Consider the following 15,309-nt stretch of genomic DNA (forward strand, 5'->3'; position numbering starts at 1 on the left):
ACTAGCTGTGAATTATAATGTAAATAATTATTAGTAATAGCTATTAAATCACAGTATAGTTGAATATGATCTAAGCAAGCTTACTTTGAACTTAATATAAGGCACAAACGCAACCTTTAAGTTGTTTTGCTGTTTTTCTTTTTAAAGGGCAGCCTTAGATGTATGGCCAGTTGATTTTTGATTTTGATCAATGCCAATTAAAGGAAATGAAAAAAGTTTTTAATTCTAATTAAAATCATATTAAAGTAACCGATAAGAAATAACATGTTGTTAAGCTCACGTTTTGCTTGGATGGTCAACAATTTCTTATTCCTCATTTCTTTCTTTTCTCTGTACTACAATTGATTTGGGTTTTAGCCCAACTTCTTTATTTGGTTGCTCCACGCACAAGTAAATTGATTTCTAAGGCTGTGCAAGCGAGAATGGTTGAGAAACATGATGAGTTGGGAAAAATGGGGCATGGACCACTTTTCCATTAAATAATGTTATTAGCCGCAGCAATTTCAGTTAGCCTTTGTGTTTGAGCCTTTTTGTGCAATTGCTTAGTGTTGGCCTGCTGGCCATTTACAAAGCATTTTCACTTGGCCTTTTTGCCGTCTATTTTAGCTGATTTCATTGTGATGAATTCTGTAAGCTGTGGGCTTACTGAGAGCCAAGCCTCATATTACAAGTATTTACTCAGCTGTACGAAAGATTTTCGTCATCATTTCCTAATGGATTTTCTTATATGTACTTATCAAAGGGGTGGTGGAAGCAATTTTCACGATGCGTTGATTACTTTGGTCAATCTGTTTAAACTAAAACAGCCGAGAGATTTTTGTCAAGCTCAAGTCTTCGAAATTTGTTATAGAATATTTTAGAAATTAGACGTTTTCTTTTGATATTCGGCTTTTGCATAAAGGAACTTTTGTTTGCAAATTTTTATTTTTGATTTGTGTGCAGTTTTTGTCAGCACATTATTTAGAGCTCTCAGAATTTTAGCCTGCTGTAGAATTATTTGTAAGTAACATCTTCAAGTATAAAGGAAAGCAGTGCTCTCCCAGTAACAAAATTCAATAATATTCCTACATTTCATGCTAAATTGCTTTTATTTGGATAACATTCAGTGCCCTACTTGGCACAGGCCTTTAAATCAAAGGAAAAACTGACAAATGGATGAAAAAATAAGAACTTCTGAACCTTTTTTGTATGCGTCAGTCAGTCTTGACAGAGACCTACAATTAAGACTGTGAGTTTTGAGCAGTCGATCAAGGGGGGCTCAATAATGACCAAAAACTAAAGGCCAGACCAATACGTTTATTACAGTTACTTAATACATGATTCTCAAAGCTTATTGATATTGATTTTCTGCTGGTATGGTGTGGCCTGGTCAAAAATCTGCAACTATCTGACACAGACCAGGCAGCCGTCACTTGTAAAATCTCTGACCCTTAATTAAGTATCAACAGGCAATGTAACTTACTTGGTTGACTGCTCTTCATGTTGGCCATCAAATTGCATTTACGTTTTGCCTTTGTTGTCCTTTATTTGTGTGACATCAGCGAGACACATACCCAAAATAAATATCAATCAATGCCCTTACAGCACATTCAGTCCGTACTGTTCGAAAGTTTTAATTAAAATCACGTCAATTTATTATTTGGTCGCGTATAGTAACCCTTATCATTACACCCTTGCACAGGGTATCATAATTTTGTCGCAACATTTGCAATACATCGAATAACAAAAGTTTTCATTTGGCAAGTTTATATAACGACCTTTTTAAAATATGATTTAAATGAAAGTTCTATACGCAAATCACAAAGTTAATGAAAAAATCCGAGTACTCTTCAGTTGTCTAACATAAAAACTCCTCTGCTTAAATATCCGCAAGGGTATGATATCTTCGGAAATTTGAAGAGAATTAAATTCCTTGCTTAATTTCTTTTGCAAATAATTTCTTGACATTTTCTTGCATAAATCTCTATGCAAATTGTAATAAAATTTGCTGGCATGTTAATATGTAATTAATCAATGATAAATATTACACAAGATTTGACGTTCAACTCTTATTGAGGCTTATGTTGCGTGTGCCAATTACGCATAATTATTGATCTTAAAATTATAATCATTTTCTATTAGGGAATGGAATTTAAATAAAAATGTAATACTTACATACAATTGCCTACATTGCCTACATCACGGGTGGAACTACTGCAAGAGATGCAGCTTTAATTAATGCGAATTTACGTACCTATGCTATAACCTGGGTATCTCCTTATCGAGAACTCACCAGATTATAAATACTTTCTTAACATAAGTTATGTGGTATTTACAATTGTTATCGAGCAAATGAACATTTCTGGAAATTCGTTTAGCATTTTCCGGACAAGCAATTAGTAACTAATTTAATTTTAATTTATGTAAATTCAAGCAACATTTTACTCAAACTTGAACACTTAAGCAGCCCAAAAATAATTTGCCTTTCCAGGCAACGCACATAAAATGAAATCCACCCAAATATTCAACGTGCATGGAACGCAAAGGGATAATATTTCAGCTGAAGGCAAGCTGTCCTTTGAAAATTGTTCAATTATATATAAGCATGCATATGTATGTGAGTAAAGTATAAATAAGTGAATAGCAACAAAAAGTTTTACATTTATTTTTTTATTTATCTTTGGACTGGCAAAAAGCAGCAGGAAGACACAGCAAATGTGCCACAAAATTGCGCCAATGATGAAAGCCAAAGTTCTTCTTACGACGCCCCATAAAAATGATGGCAATGCCCTCAGATGCCCCTAATTGAGTGGGAAAAAGGAATTTTTCCATTTGTCTGCATAGCGTCTGGAAATGTACGTTTAAAAATTTATACTCGTAACTGCGACAAGTTCTTAGGAGTCCCAAATATAACGCACCCAGTGCAAAGCCAGCGGCACTTTCACAATTATTATTTATGTGGACAACTTTCTTTCATTAACTGTTTTTCCGGTGCCGGGAAAAACAAATGAAAACTTTTGCCAACTTGATGACTGCCTAATGTCCTTGCGTCCAGTATAGTATAAAACAACCATAAAATATTATTTTATTGTCTTTAGTAAGTCGTTAGATACGCTTTCTTTAAGCATTTACTTATTCAAGTCTTCGCTCTGCCTTTGTTCAGCTTGGCTTTTGCCATTGTTGGCTTTGTACCGATTGTGCCCCTTTATTTGACCAAAACAAAGAGCGTGTTAATTAAATTAAATAGCTTCAAGCCATGAAATAAAATTAATAGTTTCATAGAAAAAGTAGGCCATAGACATCAAAGTTAATGCGTTTCCGACCCGCCTTAAATATTAATTTAAGCTGCTGATTATGAGTATTTATTGACGAAGATGGGAACAGTTTAATAGATGTCAACTGACAGATATTTATTTCCTAATTAGTATGATATTTAGAAGAAAGTTTCAACACTTGCATAATGCTAAGTTTTCATTAATTTCCTATGAAAGTTTTTTATAGTAAATGTATGCTTGATATATATATGTATAAGCCAAACAGGCTGAGAGGATATTGTTGTTCAAACAAATTGAGGATTAAATTTTATATTGGGCATTATGTTTGGATCTACTCTAAGTTAATGTACCTCATTGAAGTGCATTCGAGCAGCGATAATTTAGAACAAATTCAACAAGAGTTGCAAAGTTGCCTGCAGTCAACCAGAGCAGACACAAATGTACAGCAGATGTTAAACAAATCATCTGATACTTTTTCAGCTTCGCTTGAGCAAATATGAAGAATCAATCTGACGTATAACTTGCAACTGTCATATACAATGTTTTTTCTCCAATAAATATTTCGCAGTTGTGCTTTGCTGCATGTTTAGGTGACTGTAAGCTTTCGTTTCCCCTTTTTGCGAATATCAACTTCTTTTTCGGGTGCAGCATGTGGCATTTGCATGTCAATTTGTATAAATACTTGTCCCCAAATATGCTCGGCTTAACGTATATGTTTCACAGTTAACTTGCAATGCCTTCCTCGAGCCAACAAGTCAGCAACTGTTGAATGAGCAATTAATACGGGGTGAATTTACCTGTTTCACTCTGGCACCCAAGTAATAATTATTAAATAAATACATTTTTTTTGTATGAAAACAAATACTTTAAATTTGTTTGTTAGCCGAAATACAATAACTTAAATTAAATTGGTAAGTATTAGAATACATTTAAAAATATTAAAGGTTTTACATTTTTACATATTTTGAATACTTTGTATATAAGAAATTGTCTTGTTTTGATGAATAAAAATTATTCATTATTATATATAAGTCTAGAAAAACTTTGAACTAAAATATAACTATAACTATGATCCGAACCGCCAACATAGGCTATGATTCAACACTAGTTGTCTTTCACTATATAAAATTTCGTATATTCGTGTTTTGTTATTTAAAATGTTGAACAACAAAGTGGCGTTAATGTCATTAAAAAAACATTTGCCTCCATTAAAATGTCAATTCGTTGACTTTATTGCATTACACTGCCAGACCATTAAACTCATTAAAATTTGACACTGTCCGTGAGGTTGAGGATAGTCTGGCAATTACATGGGTGTTGCCCACCCGAAAGCGAATCAGCCTGAGTTACGCATTCAATTTATCTATCTCACAATCCGTGAGCTTCTCATTGTCTCCGCAGTTGATGTGATTAACGTTCGTCGTTGCCCCATTGTCTGGCCGACTGGAGAATCGGACAGCCGCGCGTTGAGCTGTGCGTTTATCAAATGTCAATTAAGCTGCGGTTTCCAGAGTGATGCCAGCGGACCCATTGCCCTCACAGAGCGCCATCGCTTGCCCATTCTGGTTGCGTTTGAATTGGTTTTCGTTGCCACTAAATGTTTGGGCTTGTTGGTTTTTTTTCATGGCAATGTATTGGCTGTCATACAGATGCGGAGGTTCGTTGTTCTGGTTATTTGCTGCAGTTGCCTTCTCCTTGCCTTATCCTGTATGCAATTTTTCCTTATTCATCCTTATTGTGGCCTTTTTGCGCGCTCTACAGACATCGAGTATCTGGCAATCATAAGATACGCTCTTCCTGGAGATGCCTGCATTTTACGTTGCGCACTTTATTTCCTTTTACTCAACTTTTGATTGCTTTTAAATTCATCCCAGTCAGACAGTTGCATGCATATTAAATGTATCTCAACTGGATACCTTATGCAATTGAGGACACACAAAAAGCGTTTTACTACACGATTCTTAAAGTCGTTTGATTATATTGCCGCGGTGTGCTTTAGTTTTGTCAGAACCAAAGCATTTTACAAGAACTTATCGAATGCTGTTCCTAGTTATGTTGCGACTTGTGGTATTATCTGCTATATCTCTTTTTCTATATGGGTACATATATCCGCCAAAAAAAAACAATCATCCTTATTGAAGAGTTACACCCAGCTAGGGTTGTCGCATCTTATAAGATAATTTTCTTCAAAAACACATTTTGTACTGATGTTATTGAACTCCAGAGAAATAAGTTTTTTAATTTGGAAGAAAAAAATAGATATCTTGGAGTATGAACATATATATTATTTAATTGTTTCAAATACCCTTTTTGGCGTCCGCATCAGTGAGAATATGGATTATTATTTAAATGAAAATAATAAATAAGAACCTGAGATTTAAAGTCACAGTAAAACGGATTGAAGGATATTTTTAATATGTTTTAGTAAATTAATAATATTGTATTGCTTGGACTTAAATCAGATCTGATATGAATATCAATTAAAATTAAAAACGCCTTGTGATTTGAATTTGTAAGTGCTACCTCTTCTGTTTTTCAGTGTACATCATAGTTAAGTTTGCGCCGAAACTGGCTGTCACGGAAGTGCCCCAAAGAGCATTGAAGAACTTTGTCGATGGCAAACTGTGACTAAAACAACTTAGTTTTACTCGGACGTTTAACGGGGGTGTTAAATGCTTAATGTACAGCCTTGGCAAGTATATGTCATATACCACTGACAAAGTTTATCGGCTTGTTATGATCTCACAAACATTTGGCCGACTGCCGTCAACGGTCGCTCTGTCCTTGGTACATTTCAGTCAGCATTTGTCCAAGCCATCAACGGACATCCTGTCGTGTCTGTGAGCTGTGGCATAAACAAGACAAGGATATGTCATGTTCTCTCCTGCCATACTTGAATTCCAGAAGGACAAGCAGGCAAATTGTTTATCTTAAGAAAGTCACGTAAAGTGTCCAACTTTGACTTGGCTAACAGCCTGGGGTCGACATCAACATTGAGCGTATGCATTGCCTTGCTGATAATTTTTGATTTTTCCATCAAGTTCAGCATAATCCTGATTTAAATTTTAATATAAAGTTGCTTTTCACTTCGTAAATATTAGCCAACCCTTTGACGAACTCATGAGGAATTTAAATTATGTTTTCTAATTAAAACGAGCCTAGTCTCTAGTACTTAAGTCGCATTGGCCAACAGTCTAATCAAGACTGTTGCGAGTTAGATTTTTACTTTCAGATAATACGGTCTAAAGAATGGCAAAAGCTTCCAACATAGCCTATACCTAACGCTGATAAAATAAGTTTCAAATAAATTTTTGAACGAAAACAATTGGCCCTTATTTGCGAACTGCAATCTTATGTTTTTTTCATCTTCTCATGAACGCGTCAGCCGCTATTTTCATCACCTTCTTAGTTGCTGCCAGACAATTTTAACAGTTTTCTGCAGCAGTAAACTTTACTCGACCAGAAAATGAGGATACATAGTTAAGTATTGTAGAGAAAATAGGTTGCCTGAATACAAGGCTTAGTTTTCTCTTTGGGGAGTTTACAACCCCTTCCGTCATCACTTAGCTAAAAGATTTTCTAGCGTGTTTGACGATGCCAAGCACGTAAACAACTTCTGAGCTGGAATCATGCCTGGCAAAAGTCAAGAAAATTATATGTTTTGTGTTGACTCTTAAACACGTTTCTTAAAATATATTTCTTAAATTGTATGAAAGTTAGTTGGTTAAAATTAAGTAACTCAGCTTGATTTAAATTGAATGCTGTCATATTTTATATGCAGCTTCATATGTGAATAATGACTCCAACTTAAATGATATGTTAGTGATGAAACCTTCCACCTTCCAAACCTTTCACTCACAAGTGGACTGCCTATCTCTCTTTTAAAACTGATCTGTCATGTATTTTTATTTCCTGCGATCAGAGTGAATTGCAATGGCATCCTTCCAGCTCTGCCCATGATAATTTTGTTGGTCTTTTACAGCTGCTACTTCGGCGACTTCGGCCAACTTAAATTTGTCTGAGTTGGAGCCTCAAAATCATTAAGATGCTGCAGTTAAGTTGAGTAAAAGTTTACTTGCAGCTGCATATGATCTTTGGGAGTTGCCACAAGGCCATCACTCATTTTTGGCCCAGCACGCACACGAACTGTGGCAAGTTTTATGCGCTCGCCCGCTCTCGTGTGGCACGTGGCATAAAGTAATTGAATTCTCCTGGAGGCTGTCAAAGTTCAATTGCATTTTAATAAAATTTTTCGGTCGCCATAGCTCAGCTAAGCTCAAATGGGAAACGGTTGCTCCCCAGAGCTCAAAAGAAATAAATAAACACAGATGTCAACTGGTGAATCGACGAGCAAACAAATGCATTTTCAACTAAACACAAGTTTATGCGCTGGCGGTTGTTGTGTTTGTGGGTCTTTGTTAGTTGGCTTTCCCGATTGCTGTGGCCATGTGCTAAAAAATTCAGCACTGCAGCTGACAACAGACAATGGCTTTCAGGAAAAGTCAACTTTGGCTCAGATAAAGGATTTTAATGGCTAAAATAAAAATGTGTGCTTTGAGCCAAGCGAATGTGTGCTTTGTATTTTTCGTTGCAGTCAATGTAGGTCAGAAAATCAGCAGAGACCTGAAAAGCTAAAGTTTCTGTACCACAATCAAGCCAAATTATCATGCCTACATAGTAGATGGTTTGTCTCTAATGTTGATTAGAGTGCACAATGAAGACATGGTTTTCTTTTCGATGACAGAGCCAAACCTTTCATTTGAAACAATTGTTTTTTTTTTGCGCGTAAATTAAAATTAATTATTATTAATTAAAAAATAGAAAAGCTCATGAACGAGCCTTGAAGCTCGCCAATGAAAAAATCCAAATAAAAACTTCCTTAAAAACTATTGGCAATATGTAAATAATATAAAAAAATGCGAAAGCCAAACAACCGAAATTGATAGCTTCTAGGCACATACATATGCACACTGTTTTGCATTTGTGAATATATTTATATTCCATTTATTTTTTGAGTATTCTGCTGTTATTATAGCCAGGATTTATACACACTTATTAAATCATTTATATTAATGGGTCTCGTGTCTGTAAGATTCCTTGTATACGATTGCAAATTTAGTTACAGGCACGCTAACAAGTCGATGCCATGCGCATAAGCCAGGCGGATTGCTAAAGCTTCTGTGACAGGACAAGGTATGCGAATTCATCTAGCCAATAGTCATGTTTGTGGGCTTACCAAAACAAAAGACTGTCTGGCACACCCCCAAAGCCCACCGCACCTGTCACTGTCTGAATGCCAGCGAATTGTTATGTTGCATTGTCTTTGCTCGGTTTTGCCGTTGCAAATTGCGCCAAATGGTTGCCAAGGCAGCTGCCCATTTCTGCCGAAAATACGTAACACACAGAGGCAGGCAGCGCAATCAAAATTACGAAATACACATATTGAAACAGAGGCTGGGCTTTTGTTTACTACATCAAAAGTAAACTTCACATTATTAAGTACGTATACCAGGCATCGTAAGCTAGACTATCAAATATCCTTCTTTCCACGAAACAACATGTGCATCTGTTCTGAGCTAATACTAAGTAAACACACCTATTTAGCTCTACTGTATTTATAAATTTTATAAACAAATTTATTAAAATGTCCAACAACTGGAACTATTCTAAAGCCGATATCAGCTGGTTAAAAGACATCAAATTGGACGACTCCAGGCCACGGAAAGACAGGGAGGCGATTTAGATATAGATGATGGTCTCGTCAGCGCCGAAATTGTTACCAGACATGCGGGCAAGACATGATTGACGGCCTCATTTGGAGCAATATGACAAATGAACCCGAAAAGCCCTCGTTGTCGATGTCATCTTCTTATGACCCGCCCAAGCCTTAACTGTCCCTACGACATGATTTGGGCTTATTACCTAGATCGACACTTGGTCCGCAGTAGTTCCTAACAAAGACCCAATGGCTATAAGTAGCTTTAACTTGAATTGTGGTTCTTGAAACTAGTATTATAAATAAGAAGAACTTATTTAAGTCTGAGCTTTAAATGAATTCAGCCTGCACACGGCTAAATTCAGATATAAATGCCCTATCCCTTGATACGGGATAAGATGGCACAGAGCACAGGGCACCAATACAAAAATATTTTTTACACACACGCACAACATGTCGTATACTCGACCTCGCAACCGGTTGTGTATTTGCAAGCTTGGGCGTATCAGTTTTCCCAGTTATTAGCATATTCTCGACATGCTCAGCTACTTAATGATGCAGAAATGTAAAAAAAAGCCACACAAGCTGCCAAATTCCTGCATCCCTTTCAGTTTCAAGCCATTGATTATGCGTGTGTCGCAAATGTGGCTCAAAGAAGAGCTGATTGCTGGCTTTGCATTTTCGTATCGCTTCAGCTTTATCTGGTTTGCTTGACGAATGGAAGTGTGCATACTGATCCCAATTTCACAAATTTATGTTAAATACGTGCGCTGAAATATAAAGCAAAGCCAAATAGTAAGTAAGTAAACATGTACCTTACCTTTTCCGGTTCGCAAATTGGATGTGCGTGTGATTTTTTCTTTGCTCCTCCCAAAAATCCACAGAGCAGGAGACAGATAAAACACGTGCTCTAATACAATTAGCTAATCATATATGTGGTTGACGAAAGCCATTAATTAATTAATTTATTTAATTTACCTGTTTGCGGAAAGCAAAGCTTTAGACTCTCAAATATTTGAAAACCTTTGACTTATGCCACATTATTTGTTTAGTACTCATGTGATTTTTTGCATGCCTTTAAAAATTATAACGAAGCTTGATTCTACACTATTTCAAATTAGTGTGTTCTGGTTTTGTCTTGTTATCCTTGTGGACGTACTTGCCTTTTGGGACAAGTGTATAGAGTACGCAATAATAAGAAACGTTGTCAACTTGGCTGATTTATTTATAAAAACTTATAGATTATCACAATAACTAAACGAAGAACATTTTACACCCATCAAAGTGCCCCTTTATTTAAAAAGATTCTCTTCTGTTTTTCCCAGTATACCACAAGATCTATCAATTCCCGCAGGCTCTAAAATTAATGTTATGCTTTGTTCTTATTAGAACGGACAATCTGTTTTTATACCGCCAGACACGATGTCACTCGCTCACCACAATGGAATAAGCAGCCGAGAGCTAAAAAGCAGTTTTGAAAAACGGGGAAATGTTACGCCTACTCACGACCAGTAAAAGCGCGAAATAATTTATCCAGACTCGTTTATATGTAAATATGCCTACCTGAAAAGGTCGACCAATAGCCACCAGGAAAAGTTAACAAGTAAGAAGCATCGGGTCAACTGTGTGAGGCTGGGCACGCACTCGCTCTGATGGAAAGTCAAAAGTTGCCCGGCAGTGGGTCATAAAACGCATGAATGCACAGTAAATACGTGTTTGAATGAATGCGTCGAGAACTGGAGCACTAGGCCAAAAGTGAGTGCGTGAACAGTTGACTGGTTAAATAACTATACAAAAGAATCAACGGTCTAGGATTGTGACTGGTTTGCATTTAAAGGGTGGCAGCAATGAGATGCCCTTGGTCCATCAATATTACAATAGGGTACGTGTGGTATTGTTATTGTGATATGATTAGATGCAACAATTTATCAACTACAGTTGATTTGCTTGCCAAAACTAATGAGGCGATTATCATGGAAATCGTCCGGTTCCAGCAGGGAGCCACAATTTCATATAACAGATAGCACTGTTATGCATTACTAAACCAGCGAAACGGAGCTCCGTGGAGTCATAACCGCCGAAATTTCCCTCGACATTCTGTCCAAAATTGGCAAACCGCTTAGAGGAAAAAAGACAATAAATAACTCATATGTAGCATTTGCCACAAGCACTTGAGCAAAATGCGCAAGGCTAATCAAACCGAGTGGAGCATATAACATTCATAAACATAAGCCAAGTTTCTGGGAAAAAGTCATCACAATTTCCACTTCCCAGTTGGCACACCGCTGACACTTTCATTTGCTGCTGGCATATATACTTTTTTTGGCCAAATGTCAAAAGGATTCACATTTAGATTCAACTTCGCCAAAGCTGACACAGCGGGACATGCATATTTCCACACATTGTCAGTGTCAGAGTACAAAATCAGATTCAACATTGGCACTCGAATTGCAATTGTTACAGCTTGCGAGCAAACCAAATATGTAGATTTTTGTTTAATTTCATTTTTTAATCTACACAATTTTACACCTGCCTTATTGATCAAGCAAACCAAAATGGTTTAAAATTTAAACGAGCATGTGTTTTCCCTGTAGGTGGTCTAGGTGAAAATTCACTTAACACGCCAACGCTCAATTAATTTGTTACGCACATGTAGCGACATGGGAGGTACGATAAATGAAACCCGTCAACAGTACTCAACAAAATCGTAAGCTATAAATTATCGACTCACAAGCGCACAACAATAACACCAAAAGAAACACCCTGCTTACAAGTGCAAAATCTGCTGGCAATATTTTAATATCAATCTGTGGTTGATAAAAAGAACCAAATAATAAAAGAATATTATGAAAAATGTATGTTGTTTTTCTTCTTGACATCAAAATTATCATTTGTTAAGGGGTTCCAAGTAATATATATTTTTTTTTACTCCATAAATTCTATATTTATCCGGGTCACTAATGCCTGACCACCGCGCTTCTATTGGTCAATCATTACGATTTTTTTTAAATGTTACAAATCATCATTTTTTAAATTTTTTTCTCAAATTGTTTGCAAACTCCCAACTTGTTGGCGCTTTCTCTTGTGGTCTTGCAAAGGCTAAACAATATAAAATGAATTTTAAGCCAATATTCGCTCTGCCGGGTCAATTCACTACATGCCATGTAGACGACGATGTAGACAAATAAAAAAAAAAACTTGTTAGAAACGCGCAAACATAAGTTAAAAAGCTGTCGCCAGTCCTGGGGATCGCGGTATCCATTAATATGCAAATTTCAAAGTATATCAGTTGGCGGTCGAGCTCCTTTTTGGGCTTGCGTCTCTCAGCTATATATGCTAGAACAAAGTTGAGAACGCAAATTATGCACAGTCAGGAACGCTGTAGAGTTAACTATTTCGCAATAGGGTTGGCATTTGGATTCTATGGTCAGCATCTGTAAAATTATTTATCGTTCTTTTAATGTGTTTAATCGTTTGACGTTTATATTTTAATTGCCGTCCTTTAAACTTCTGTAGTATAGTAATGTTGTGATATCCAACTGCTGTAAAACCTTTATTCACTGTTATTGTTTATTTCAAGAGTTTATTAATATAAATACTTGCATGTAAGCTATTGAAGCGAGGCTGCTTTAAGGCACAGTCGATGATCGCGTGGATCACTCCAACCTCCATTTCTTTTAACTGACTTCAGATTATTTATTGGAGCTTTCGAAGTTGCATCTAGTGTTAGACTTTTCGGATAGAACTGGCCAGCTCTTAATGCAAAACGTATCGCTCGCTTCGCGGTGGATAAGGCTAGTACAGAATCACAATTCAAGCTTTGATCACTGACAAAAAAAAAACACGTTAGTTCGAGTTAGCCACAGCGAATAGCCAAACGAAAAAATCTTACCACTTGCCAATGGGATAAACACGCGTTCCCTTTATTGCCATTACGTGAAGATTTCTTAACAGACACGTCTCGGATACATGCCCCAGTGACCGGTCCCAACTATAATCATCGTAAGTGCAAAAGCTTTGGGCACAACTCCGTATGTCCGACCAGGTGTTTCGATTAAACGCAATAGCTATATTGTGCTTTTCACTTACCCAAGGAAAGCATTCAACCTTATACATGAAAAATAATAAGAATAGCTTTACCCAAATATAGAATGCTTCGACCTTACCTTGGAAAATTTAAGTGTAATTATATGATTGCCAAGCCGCAGGATATTACATTGCGGGCACAACTTCTTGCTGTTCTGCTGCATTTTTATCAGCACGTACAAGAAGTCTTCGGCTACAAAATGATTTTCCTCCAAAAATAAAACAAGACCTATAACCAGAAGGGTCATGATTATCAACGCTTTAAGGAAGTACGTAGGATAAGAACGCACCAGCATGATATCTGGTAGCCTTCAGTTGATGGAAAACGCGGTTCGCCTTCCACCACCAGTGATGCTTCGCCTGTGTAAGCCTTGCCTGTCTATAATGTCCATTGATATCTGGATAAATTGCATTATTGCAATTGTTGATGATAGCTCTATAGATATAGATAATTGTAAGTCACGTTTCTTAAAATTTATATTTTATACTCACAAATTTTTTGTAATATTCCGCGGGCAGTCGTTGGGATCCCTGCCAGGAAACCTTTGTGGATGCGTTTGTAAAGAGTGTGGATAGTACATCTGAATCACCTTACAGAATTCAATCGCTTGCACAAAATCGTTAATATTATCGTCATAGAAGTCGTGTGAAAATACAAGCAATGCCTTGGAAATATCCCTCGCGTGGGAAATACTATTTACCGAGTACCTTAGGTAGCTAAATTGCTTGTGCACCTGCGAAAGGATGATGATAATAGAGGATTCCCAAATATTTTGTACAGAGCTACAGTACAACTTACTTGAATAACAATAACCACAGAGTTATTGTCCAGGGGACCGAATTTATTTTCATTTAGGATCACCTGCTGCTCGTTAACTTCATAGATCTTGCGCTTGATTCTCGAGATTGTATCATTCTGATCAGAATTCAAATCTTTTAACACTTAGGGAAGGAACGCCACCATGTTTTATACATTAGTTTACCTTATTGATTAACGCTACTCACATGCCTCTTTTTCTTTCATTAGTGCCATAAAATGTGCTTCTTGGGCCGAGTTGTTGGTCCGTGATTTATTTAGCGTAACGCCAGGACTTTTAACTAAGCATTGATTGATTATGATTTAAAGCGTGTATTTATGATGAAAACAAGGAAATACTACTTACAAACATTTAAGCTGCAGCACTGCAACATAATAAAGCACAGCACCAGGAAAGCAATGGCCCGAACATAAAACCGAAGTGGTCTCTTATTCATGATTTTCATGATGTTCAAGGATCCAGTATTTGTTTACAATTATTATTAGATCGGAATGATATTTCTTTAGCAACTAACTATTTTCAATGCCTACTGGGTTTCCTGTACCAATTTACATCTTAACAGCTGGGTACAGGGTAGCGCCAAGGTAAGCACTTTCTTATCCTTTATATGGCATCTCGACTTGCCCCAAGAAGCCATATTAACTGCCCTTAGGTAAATATTAGATGTACTTCAAAGCAACTTACAAGTGGAAGTCAAGTGAAATTAGTTTGGTACCCTCGGGCACTTGCTGCTGATGGCCAGCAAAAAGTAATTCGGCTGGTGAACGAGAATCAAAGGCTCTTTTGTGGACTGATACACGGTAGCAGAATCTATTGACATGAGGAACAAAAATAAATGTGCCAACAACTGGCATCCAATAAGTACACAAGAACGAGCTGTTGTACTTTGTTTAAAGGTTGAGACTACAGAAACTTTATTTGCTATTGTTGTTCTGTTGGATTGCTTGCAAACTGTCCGAATCTGCTTAAGAAAGTAAATTGATATAAGTAGATTTTTCTTGATTTACTTACAATTACAGATATTTCTCTCCACTTTATAGAAATAATAATATTAAATAAATACATTAATGTAAATATTTATTTATTTATGTCAAATCAAATCTAAACAATCAACACTTGACATCGAAATTTTTGCAGCCATTTTTCAGCGTCAACGTCAATTTGTGAATTGCTTGGTAGTCGCAGCACTTGGCGGATTTTCATCCCAAGATTGATGATGATGATAACTGATACCAGTTAAGCTTCTGCTGGTGTAAGTTGTGGCCCTTTTATGGCTGGCCATAATATAATAGAATATTTAAGCGTAGACGATTTGCATATTTCCGTTTTCAGTATTAATATTCCTGCTGGCGTCGGCAAAAAATTATGTGATTAAATGCATTTTTCAGTTAATCGTATTTACATATTTAATGTGAACTATTTAAATTTTAATTCA

At 36.5% G+C, this 15,309-nt stretch overlaps 1 protein-coding gene and 1 long non-coding RNA gene across 6 annotated transcripts; one reads left to right on the top strand and one right to left on the bottom strand.

Moving 5' to 3' along the window:
• Positions 1–889: 889 nt before the first annotated feature.
• LOC115759234 lies at positions 890–2,878 on the top strand. Of its 2 annotated transcripts, none has more exons than XR_004017514.1 (3): positions 890–999; positions 2,471–2,596; positions 2,679–2,878. It is a non-coding gene; the product is annotated as an uncharacterized LOC115759234 (long non-coding RNA). The 2 variants fall into 2 exon arrangements; XR_004017515.1 differs by having other exon boundaries at positions 2,471–2,592.
• Positions 2,879–11,864: 8,986 nt separating this feature from the next.
• LOC115759232 (alpha-1,6-mannosyl-glycoprotein 2-beta-N-acetylglucosaminyltransferase-like) lies at positions 11,865–15,306 on the bottom strand. Of its 4 annotated transcripts, none has more exons than XM_030700131.1 (9): positions 14,220–15,306; positions 14,062–14,154; positions 13,856–13,998; positions 13,549–13,790; positions 13,347–13,492; positions 13,137–13,285; positions 12,863–13,077; positions 12,574–12,797; positions 11,865–12,509 (listed from the first exon to the last, which is right to left on the bottom strand). In XM_030700131.1, exons 1-8 carry the CDS (start codon positions 14,317–14,319, stop codon positions 12,581–12,583), a joined length of 1,305 nt encoding a protein of 434 aa, XP_030555991.1. In that variant the 5' UTR covers positions 14,320–15,306; the 3' UTR covers positions 11,865–12,509; positions 12,574–12,580. The 4 variants fall into 4 exon arrangements, with proteins under 4 accessions (XP_030555991.1, XP_030555990.1, XP_030555989.1 ...); XM_030700130.1 differs by having other exon boundaries at positions 11,865–12,512; XM_030700129.1 differs by having other exon boundaries at positions 11,865–12,521.
• Between the last annotated feature and the right edge of the window lie 3 nt (positions 15,307–15,309).

Source organism: Drosophila novamexicana, unplaced genomic scaffold, assembly GCF_003285875.2.
Source record: "Drosophila novamexicana strain 15010-1031.04,08,12 unplaced genomic scaffold, DnovRS2.1 tig00000193-arrow-pilon, whole genome shotgun sequence".
Lineage (NCBI taxonomy): Eukaryota > Metazoa > Arthropoda > Insecta > Diptera > Drosophilidae > Drosophila > Drosophila novamexicana.